General features: G+C 42.5%; 1 protein-coding gene across 7 annotated transcripts in view; it reads left to right on the forward strand.

Annotated features, from left to right (window-relative positions):
• STXBP5L (syntaxin binding protein 5L) overlaps positions 1–11,439 on the forward strand; it is a 175,556-nt gene that overhangs the window by 161,852 nt on the left and 2,265 nt on the right. For 4 of the 7 annotated variants that reach the window (XM_042868047.1, XM_042868049.1, XM_042868048.1 and 1 more), the window contains 3 exons: positions 6,224–6,463; positions 7,665–8,025; positions 8,915–9,080. In XM_042868047.1, the coding sequence (XP_042723981.1) occupies positions 6,224–6,463; positions 7,665–8,025; positions 8,915–9,080 (767 nt within the window). Of the gene's footprint in view, positions 1–2,491; positions 2,591–6,223; positions 6,464–7,664; positions 8,026–8,914; positions 9,081–11,439 lie in introns of all 7 variants that reach the window. The other 3 variants (XM_042868043.1, XM_042868045.1, XM_042868046.1) reach the window with 1 other exon arrangement.

Genomic DNA, 11,439 nt, shown 5'->3' on the forward strand with positions numbered 1-11,439 from the left:
TGTCAGTTTTGATTTAGAGGATTATTTGATTCCAAATTAAGCTGATCTTGTGCTGTACTGAGATCACATTGAATTTGGAGGGCGTGTTTTACACTAAATGTTCAACTTCACCATTTCTATAATCTGACACAGCATTTGAAACAGTGAAACACATGGGAAGTGGAACACAACCTTTAGGTGGTTCCTGGTACTTCTGTGACTGAATGGAGTAGGTGTGGAGCTGTTATATACGGACAACAAGGGAAGAATGTTCATACAAATATTCTAAACTTCTTACATTATAATAGCTATTCCAACATTTTTTTTTATAAACAAAGTTTTTCTAACTACACTTCAGTTGCACAAGCAGGGAGCAAAAAAAAATATTGGGAGCTTCATTAAAACTGTTTTGACTCCTTTATTGAAGGAACATACATAAGATTTTTCTTCTGCTGCACTTTTTGTCTTCTGATTCCTGGGTACTTCTACATATGAAAGTTGTAGAACGTATTCTTTCTTTCCAGACCATCAGTGTTATCAAGAGACGCTTCTGCAGAAGGGATATTTTAGACTGGGTGTTAAGTTATAGGGAATATCATGTTCTTTGATTAAAAGATACAGTCAAACTTATAATCTAAATTCAAATTGAGCTCTTAGTGTTCTGAATAGGACAACTGTTTGCTTGTGTAAGTAAAGGGAAGTAATTCATGTAATCAAATATGAAATCTTAATAGGCATTATTTACTGTTGAGATCTCCAGCATTTCTGTCTTTCCATCACAATGCTTATTTCTACTTCATCTTCAATTTGGAAAACGCTTTTGCTCTAACAGCTCCCCCCAGTTTTTTAAAACGTGTAGAACTAAAACTTAAGCCTGAATTGTTCTGTGTCCTGAAAGCATCAAAGTGAAGTTCCGAGTCTAGTGACTTGAATCTGTTTTCTCTTTCAGGCCTTTATTTGATCTTGTTTACATCAGTCTTGAATCAGTTGAAACCACACACTCAAGTTACCTTGTTATTACTACAGCAACTTCAGGATTGTACTACATTTCAGAACTTTTTCAAGGGTGGGAGGATGCAGTGAAGCATCCCTCAGGTGTGAGCTTTATTTAAGCAAAGCCACTCGCCCTGGTCTGAATACTCTGCAATATATTCATGTGCTTTTTGACATGGTTTTAGGGCAGCTTATTTGAACTGATCCAGTAAGAAAACAATTCACAATAAGAGTCTAGATTGTTGCATTGTTTGTGCCTAAGATAACTTCTGCTGCTTTCTAGTGAATTGCTTTAATGTGGAATGCAGCTTGAGAGTGATGCTATTAAAATGTGTTTGAAGATGTTGTTAGCCAAGTAACTGTGCAGTGTTCTTAAACGTGTGAAAGCCCCGCAGTGTTACCTCCTGCCCCTTTCTCCTCTGTGTTGCTGAAGCGTTGCTGAAGCGTTGCTGACTGTAATGTGGTTCAGTCTCTGTCTGTATGATGTTACCATGTGCAAATTCATGTTTGAAATCTAATTCCCTTACTGTATGTTTAGCTGATATTCAGGGCTTTGCATGCTTTCCTGATTCAGTAATTTTAAAAGTGACATTTCTCTAAAGCTATTAAGGTAGTAATCCATAAACTATCAAATGGTTTAATATTTTCATTATCTTCTGTTAAATCTAGTATTTGAAACATAAACTTTTCAGGATCTCCAAATGAGGAGAATTTAAACCATTTGTTTCCAGAATATATTGATTTCCATATATAAAAAAAAAAAAGTTTGTTTTTTTGAATAGGCTATACAAGGAAATTAGTTACTAAGAGCATTAATTACATCAGGAAAGAACCTATAAGTGGAATCCAAGACCCTGACAGAATGCAGAACTCACCAGTAATGAATGTAAGCATTTACAGTGACAGTATTGATCTTTGTCACTGGTAGTTTTCTTTCACTCCTCACAACAAAGGAAGCTTTTGTTTTCATGATTCCTAACTCCAAAAAGAAATTGACTTTGTGTTTCTGTGTTAGTCCTCACCCTGTTAATTTGAAATAGTCATGAAGACAATTTCTTGGACATGCTGATGTGTGAGGATGTGTTCCCCTTACAAAGCTTTGGCTGCAGCTGAGAGTGAAGAAGTTAGAGCATTCCCCTGAAGAGCACACATCAGTGGCATAAATGTTGTTAATATCCCCTCTCTTTTTTCTTATAATTTCAAGGGAAATTTCAGAAATTCCAGTACTATTCCCACTAAACAAATGGCAATTAAAAAAATCCCTGCAAGTGCTCTACAGTTGTGGCAGTTGAAACATACAGAATCATTTACTCAGATGGTCTTTTAAGTTCCCTGAAACCCCCTAGGCCCTCAATCACATCTTCTGCCAGACACCAGTGTGCTGCAGCAGGACCACTCTGTCACGCAAGGAAAGAGCTAGTTCAGTCACTGCTCAGGGCTGCTTTCATAGGAATGTCATGATGACGACTGGCTCAATTGTTCTTGTCCTTTTGCAATGCACACGATTTTGTGGCAGTAGGTTACATTTCCAGACGGGCAGTGCTTCAGCAATTACACGGAATCAGTTCATTCTCACACGACGAGCGTCACTGTACTGCTCACACATGGATGAACAAAGGTAAGACTCAAAACCGCTGGCTTCATTCTTATCCTAGTACGTCAGTTGAAGTGTCCTTCTGTGTTTCTGTCTGTCAGGTGGGTAGCAAATTGGAGGCTTTGCAATTGTTAAATTAGGTGCCTTCTACTTGTACACTGTTGCTCCTAGCTGGAATTTAACTATCAGTCAGTCCAGTGTTACAAAGGAGATTGGTTCCTGAGCGTCCATCTACATCTCAATAATCCACACCATGCATACAGCAGGGTTGAATGAAGCCATTTTAAGGCAAGCAGGACTACATTTGTAGCAGTATTTCTATATTATGGTCTTAACCCACACTATGCAGCTGTTTGAAATTTCCTCACTGAAGATAATGACACTTTCACTCAAAGCTGCATAGGCTATGGTCTACCAACCTGGATAGCAGCATCTCCCTAATGACAGTCATTGGTTGGCTCTCAGGAAAGACTTGAATAATCCTCACAGCTCCTCTGCTCCCAGCTGCAGGGATAGCCTGGAGACCTCTTTGGAAAGAAAAGAAAAAGGCATTAAATGCAGATCTGCAAAGGGCAAAGGAAGAAAAATGGCACGCTACCCTAGAATAGAGACAGAGGGATTGCTGGAGTTGGATAAATGCATCTCAAAGAAAAGTGAACACCGGCTCCCTCAAAGCAGGAGGCAATTCAGAGGCAGAAGCACGTTTATGAGAAACTGTAATGTAGCAGAATATTCTGGAGAGAATAATGAGGGAAATAAAACTGTGGAGCAGAAAATGACTTGCCTTTCACATATGAATGGCTGTCATCTCACTGAAACATGGAGACCAAGTAAACTTTGTTTGACTCAGGTTAAAGGGAGTACCTGAAGTGATATGGGTGCTGGTTCACAGCCATGCAGAGAGATGCAGCTGTCATTGTTATTACATCTGTACTGCCATGGAACAGAAGGAAAATATAAGAGAAAACCCATAACAGTGTTGCACTTGAAACTCATAATCTGTGTTACAGATTATTGCTGAATGGCAGTGTTTGTGCATAACAACTTTTGACAGAAGGGACATCCTTTTAAATGTAGAAATTAAGCTAGGTACGTTTTTTGTTTCCCAAAGAACATGTCTTTGTGTTTCTCTTAATGGAGTGGTTCCAAAATACAGAATTTGATTTATAATCTCTTTGAGGAGGGAGGTGTCAGAGGAACTTCACTGAACTAAGTTTTATTCCAAAATCTAGAAGATGAGAGATTTCTGCCGCCTTTTAGAGCTAGCTATTAAAGTCCCACAGTGATTGCAGCCTTCCATAGGTTTGGTTTTGCCGTTCGGATATGTTTAATGACATCAGACTTTGACAAGTGTCATGCTGATCTTTTGTGTTTCATTTTGAGCACTATATTTAATAGAAACTTGCACAGTATGTTCCCGAAAGTGTCCCAAAGACTATATCTGTTAATGTCAGTTCTGCTAAGATGTCTTAGTTAACTGTACTGTACAGGACTGAAGAACATTTCTTGTTAATTTAGAGAGAGAGATAGCTTGATGACATATGCGAATGGCACATGATGTATTTTAAGGTCCATGTATCTAGCCTTTGCTTACTAAGCAGATACATTTTTGTCCTCCCAATCAGTATCTTTCTTAGTTTGAGCATCACCATATTTGAATGTGACGACTTTTAAAGAGAAAATTAATTATGTAACAACATATTTTTAAAATAAGGTATCCTTTGAATTTTATGTGTTTTTATATACGTGTGTGTGTGTGTGTGTGTGTGTGTGTGTGTGTGTGAAGCCCTGATGATTTCTGCCTTGAAATTACTCCACTGCCCTTCTTTGCTCATCAGCTGCTGTCCTTAGGAAGGAGCTGGGCCAACCAGTCCAATGCAGAAGTGGTTGAGGTTATGGGAGTCACTGATTCACAAGGTATTAGAAGCTTTCCACATGAATAAAAATTCCCAGTTTCTGCAGATATATTTAGCAGCACTGAGCTAGAATTAAAATCACAACAGTGCCTACATAAAGAAGGTGAAATAGGGTGAGGAGAAGGCAGTGCTCGGAAATTCAAATAGATACAAGTTTCTCTTTCATCAGAGCGGGCCTGAAGTGCCAGGGGATGCTGTCCTCGGAAGCTCCTTTTTGAAAGGCAGGCAGATGCCTCCTTGGCAGCTGTGCCAAGTATGTCTGAGCAGTGTGTTAATCAGGCATGTACGGTAGCACATATAGCAATGCCTGCTGTTGCTCCTGTAATGCTCTGCTGTGGTTCTCTCTGGTATTTCCCAGGTAGCTGCTGTGAAGAGGATAATTTCAACAGTTCACATGCAGTGATCTGGGTAGAGAATCTAATGCAGCATGTGGTCTGAGGAAGATCTGCCGCCAAATGGCTGCTACTGGTGGAGGGAAGAAACAAGATGAGGCTTAGCCCAGTTTTAAACTGGAGTGCTTGAGAATGCCCTTTTCTGATTTTATTCTTAACCAAGGTAGACAGTATTCCTCTTCTTTATTTCTGCAGGCTCTAAAGAGACAGCCCTCTGTGCTGAGATATGAGAATTTTGTGCCAAACAAATCTACTTCATCATGATAGGTTCAGAAGTGAGCCTTTTATTTCAGGTCTGGTTCTTTCAAATATTCTCCATCCCCATAACCTCCTATTCCTCTGATGTTTGTGTTGCAGAAGAGAATGTGAGGTTTCCGGTGATCAAGACCTGACTTTGACTACGTGTTGGCAGACAGCAGCTCTGACACAAATTGCTTTGCAAAGACTATGCTGGTGGGCAGTGCTGCTCTCTTCTTCCCTCTGGCTCCCTTAGTCTCCAGGAACCTTTTAGCCAACATGTTGCCACTGATAACACATGGTTACTGCCAGCAGATCCCTTGCACAGTTTTGGCCTTCCTTCTTGGCGCAAGGCAAAGCAAAGCAAGGGTCCTTCAGCCCTACAGCAGTCAGACCGTGTTCACTGTCACTTCCTCCTTAGGAGCTCAGGGTCTCCATCAGTGTGGCTCTGTCTCCATCTTGCTCTCATTTTTGTCTGCTGAAGTTTAGGCAGAAAGATGAACCATTGGTTCACCATGCAGTTGTCATCGAGGGCACAGAGCAGTTTTCCTATCTCAGTGCCTGGGAAGCCTGAGCTGAGGTGTGCCCTGAGACATCTTGGCTGCTGGGATAGTTTAGTGATGTGTGTCTTCCCCAGAGAGCTTGACAATATGCAGCAGCTGTGAACTTAGTGCTCTTGCTTCCTAGTTGTGGGAAAAGGAGCGGAGCAGAGAACATGTGTTCTGAAGTTGGAAGTGGCTTCTTCCTTTGTGTCCTACAGCAATGAGATACATGGATTAATATTAAATGCATTGGTAGCACATGTGTCTAAAATTATTTCATGCTATTTAGAACAAGTCCTTTGAGCTAAGGCTGTTGTAAACTCTAATTAGTCTATGCTAATCTTCATAATAAGCAGCTATTTCTAATGCAGATCTAACTGATGAGGTCTGACAGCATTTTCCATGCTTATGGAAGGAAGGAAGCCGGTACGGTGGTAGTATCACAGTGTTCTCCTAGTTTGTGAAAATGCTGTGTTTTGAGTGCCCTGCAGGGCATTTGTATTTGCTGCAGGCCTCTACCTGCTCTCACGTTACCAGCTTATGCCTGTCCAATTGTATTTATTTATGCAGAAAACCGAGAAAACTCCTTCAGCCGTTCCCGAAGCTCCAGCGTGTCGAGTATTGACAGGGACTCCAAGGAGGCAATCACAGCCTTGTACTTCATGGAGTCCTTTGCCCGAAAGAATGACTCTGCTGTCTCCCCATGCCTCTGGGTTGGAACAGGCCTTGGTATGGTCTTAATCCTCTCTCTTAACCTGCCTGCCAGTGACGACTTACGGCAGTCAGAGCCGGTCATGGTGTCACCGAGTGGTAAGAGTGCAGCCTTTTTTGTGTTTATTATCCATCTTGGACAATGGGGGAAAAACTGTGTGCTTTTATGCGGCCTTTTTGCCAGAGAATTCTCAGGAAATGTATTTAGTAGTAGTCATTCACTACATAGATATTAGAAAGAAATTCTTTACTGTGAGGGTGGTGAGACTGGAACAGGTTGCCCAGTGAGGTTGTGGATGCCCCTCCCTGGAAGCATTCAGGGCCAGACTGGACAGGGCTTTGAGCAACCTGGTCTAGTATGATGTCCCTACCTATAGCAGGGGGTTGGAACTAGATGATCTTAAAGGTCCCTTCCCAAACCATTCTATGATTAAGGGCACACAGGTAAAAAGAGATGCATGTGAGAAACCCACAGCTTCACGAACTGAGGCACTTTAACTGCATTAATCTTGAAGGTCACCCTACACCTTGAGCAAAGTCACATTTATTTCTTGTGAGAACAGGGAAACTGGCAGGGATCCTTCATATTGGGAAACTGCAGTCCTGTGTGCTGCTCTGATGCTATCCTATCTGGGATTCTGTGAACAGTTTGGCTGTCTTTCCTGTCAGAAGGCTGCAGAGAAGCAGAAGGGAGCTCAGGAAAGGAAACACAAATGTTGGCAGGTTGGTGTACCAGGAGAGATCTTTGGCTGAGTGAGTGACAGATGGCAGAGCAGAGAGGACAGAGGGCTGAGAGAGGTCAGGGCTAAGAGACAGGATGTGCTTATTGTGTTGTGAGTAAAATAATGCCAGAAAACAGGGTGCCACAGGAGTAGTGATAAGCCCCCCCACTCTTTTTTGTTTAGAAAAACAACACTGGATGGACACCAGACTAAGGGTAGCAATTTTACTGGTTGGGGAATAAATAAACTTACTGGTAGTGATAAATGTAAAAGAAAACAAAAAAGCGGGGGGGGGGGGGGGGGGAAGCAGTCTATCTTTATGGCATTCAGTCGTATGTGCTATGTAGGTTATTTGACATGGGCTGCCTGAGACCTTTCAGTAGTGACAGCCTACGTGTTCACTTTCCTGTGTGGTCAGGAAGAACTGAGTAAGGAAGACCTGTCACCCTGGCTAGATAAATGCATTTTCTGTATTTACAAAAGGAGAAGTTGGGTGTCACCTGTGCTGTGGATCCACTGTGCTGACAAGCAGTTCAATTGTGGTGCCAGTGCCAATGAGAAAAGATTGTATTTTGCAGGCACAGTTCTGACACTGAAAGGAGCCGTGCTGACTTTCGCCTGCTTGGACTGCACAGGGACATTGATACATCCACCTTATGAAGTATGGAGGGACCCACACAGTGCTGATGATGGTGAAAAAACAAGGAAAAGAAAACTTGTCATGCATTCCCCTTCATCCTCCCAGGATATGGGTGATCATCAATTTGCAGTCATTTGTTCAGAAAAACAAGCCAAAGTCTTCTCATTGCCTTCCCAAACATGTCTTTATGTCCACAACATCACCGAAACGTCCTTTTTATTGCAAGCAGATGTGGTCACCCTCTGTAACAGCGTCTGTCTGGCGTGCTTTTGTGCCAATGGGCACATCATGACACTGAGGTACTTATCTAACTAATCTCATGGCAAAACTAAGCAAAGAGGTGGCACAGTGCCATCGCGTTCCACTTGCATTTGCTGCGGTGTGCCTACATGGTTGATGCTCTGCGTTAGCTGCCTGATAGATGCATTTAGTGCACGTTTTATATACAAGTAATTGCTCTTCTGGGAGCATTGCCTTGCCCGCAGCCATACCTGTTCCTTGGCTTGCCTCCGCGTGGGGAATTAAGGCAGTGGAACAGCAAAACAAGCTCTTCCATTTCTTAGCAGCTCTCCCATGATGATGGCTGATGGTTGATGACTTATAACTGGCATAAAACTTGTAATTTTTTCTCCCTACTGTCAATCGGGTATAGAGCATTAAGAATAACTCGGGCATAGAAATGGTACTTTTTATCCAGTGTGAAGGGTCCAGTCCCATTTCAGATTTTTTGCGCTCGGTGCACTTAGTTTCTCTTCCTTGCTGTTGCCCCATTGAGTTGACTGTGCAGCATCACTGCAGTTATGCCCCCGCATCCCCACATCACCCCTTCCCTGGTCATGCCATTTAAATCTGGGCAAGTGCCATCCTGCTGTACAGCCAGTGAGTTGAAGCTGGAGAAGCTGGAGGACAGCAGAGAGGTTGCTGGAGCCTTTGCTCACAGTATGCGAGCAGGACACTGCCACGTGCCCAGCAGTGACTAGAGGCAGGTCTCAACCTGCACATTGCCCAGCCACGTGGCACAAGCCATGTGTTGCAGGTATGTCCCTCGTGGCAGGAGCTGCACGTTGAGGCAGGGCAGCTGAAACTCCTCCCTGCAGAGAAGCAAAGTAGAAAGGAAGGCACCATGCGGATGGCAGATTTTTTTTCACCTTAGAGCTGTGACTAACTCAAGTCTCTGCTTCACTTCAGCCTGCCCAGCCTTCGCCCACTGCTGGACATCAACTATCTGCCTGTAACGGATATGAGGATAGCGCGGACCTTTTGCTTCAGTAACGAAGGGCAGGCTTTGTACCTCAGCTCTCCCACTGAGATCCAGCGCCTCACGTACAGCCAGGAGATGTGTGACAACCTGCAGGTAGGAATCGCATCCTTACTTCACACTGTCTTTGTGTGGGAGGGCTGGAGGCCTGAGCAGCGAACTGTGCAAGTGTGAATTGCCACCTTTGCTGCTAGATTTCTCAAAGTAGCATTTTACCAGGCTGTGATTTCTAGTCAAAAGTAAGAGATGATGATTTGTTGTTCAGTGTAAGCCTGCGTGTCGGTGGGAAAAAAAGAGCTAGTATTTTAGTTAAATTTTAGCATTTTAAGTGACCTCAAGGACGTGTTCCTTCATATTTGCCATTCTGACAGAGCAGAGAAAGGTCATCTGCTCTGTTGCTGTTTGGTCTTTTTTGTGCTGCTGTCACCGTGTTCCTGTGCCCCGATGACTGGCCCATGTCTGCAGCTTGCCCTCACCTAATTATAGTCTCTGCTGTCTCTGTATGGAGCCAAATTTACACCCAAGTGGGACTCTTCACAGCCTGCTTCTATCAAAGCCTGCCCATATGAGAAACCAACTGTTAAAAGTGACTGAAGGGAAAGAAGGGAAAGTTACACATTCAGAGCAGCCATAGCAGTAGGTACTGGCATGTGTCCAACGCATAGAAACTGCCTCCATGAAAATATGCATTCCTGCCATCATTTATTTTTCAGATCTTAACTCTAAAAACATCTTAATACTTACAACTTCCAGTAGATGGGTGACATGAGACAAACAGGTGCTGATAGTATCAAAAAAATGCACTCTGTTTTAATGTATTTTTAATTATTTTCCATCATTTTCACTCCAGCATCTCCCACTGTACATTAAAATGCAGTAGCTACAGAAATGGTCTAATTAAAAAAAATTTATTTTGAGCAAAGCTCTTTACAGTGTTGGGTTTGCCTTTTTCTAATGAAAATGCAAATTAAAATGTCATTTACTGAAGAGGAGGAATTGTGAGAGGTTACAAGGAGAAACATGAGGAATAAAATAAAAAATAAGAAGGTGAACAAGTTCTAAGTTATGTAATTAGCACTGAGCTAGGATAGAAATACAGAAGAAATAGTCTTGCCATCACTTATTGTCCCCTAGAGAATAACGCGTGCTGAGCTGCTTGAGTCACATCACAGCAGCACGTGTCTCAGCTCTGAAGGAGTGCTGGGAGGAGTGAGCATTGCATACAAGCTCTTGCACATTGGAAAATAGATCATTTTGCAGGGAACTAATTTCAGAATTATCGGAAAGTTTGCTCGCTGCATCTGGGAAAGTGGATTTATAAGCAAGAGGCTGTTATAAGCTAGATTGTTAGTAGCCTTAACAGCATCGTGCAACAACAAAATGGAAACAGCCCTTGCTTCTCTGTACTGCTGAACTATGGCCGCTTCTACCTTGGCTTTTATCCAGAAGAGGACATAAAGGGCTTGCACAGCCATTATCCCAGTATAAAAAGCAGATGACCAGGTATCACCTGCTACCCAGGAAAACAAGGCAAGCTGCATGAGAGAGTCCACTCAAGCTCAAAAGCTGCAGTAATTTTTCTCCCTGGATCAGGTGACAGTGCAGGGAAGCAGTAAGTGTGAGTCACAGCTTTGTCATTGGCACTCAGCTTCTCAGGAGCCGAGTGCTTTGAGCAGCACTACAGCTAGATGTGCCTGCTGAGGCTCAGATGAGCAAACAGAGCTGAGCAGCAGGGCAGCAACTGTTCTCGTTGCACAGACTCACTGGTTTTAAACACTAATGGGACTGCATGCTTTCTGTATCAGTTTAATTCTGGAGATTCAACTTTTTCTCTTACTGCTGCAAATAAAGCTGAACCTGAGATTTGTTTGGCCCTAATTCAGTTCACCTGCTCTGGTGAAAATTTCAGTTTCCACAGCAGTGCTTTCAAACACTGCCTGATGGTGCTGCCAAAATGCACTGTAAGAATGAACTTGGAGAAGGGTGGATTGTGGAGGGCAGTGGGTTTTTATTTAAAAAAGAGCAACTCTGAACTTCTAATAAGGACTGAACTCAGGTGTGCTATAAACGGAGAACAGATTGACAATCCTGCTAGCCTGAAAATTACTAAAGCAAAATGCATAATTCATGATAAATTGTTTATTCAATTATAGTGTCACCACTGTTGTTTCTAAGCAAAATGTAATGTCATCACTGATATTTCCGTGATCTATATTGCTTAAAATGTTTTCTCTATGAACACAAGACTGGGCAGGGAAAACTAAGTCCTTTTAAAGCATTAGCGAATCTAGTGACTCCCAGTATTCACCTAGTAGTAAAATTCAGTCCCAGTATTCACCTAGTAGTAGTAAAACACAACTGTTAAGTACTGATTTTTGTTCTTCATACGACACGCTTTTAAAATGACTCGACTAGATCCAATGCGTTTGGCTCCTTAAGCTCATGCAAATGAAAC

Source organism: Lagopus leucura, unplaced genomic scaffold, assembly GCF_019238085.1.
Source record: "Lagopus leucura isolate 7727_CA_CO unplaced genomic scaffold, USGS_WTPT01 Super-Scaffold_100001, whole genome shotgun sequence".
Classification (NCBI taxonomy): domain Eukaryota; kingdom Metazoa; phylum Chordata; class Aves; order Galliformes; family Phasianidae; genus Lagopus; species Lagopus leucura.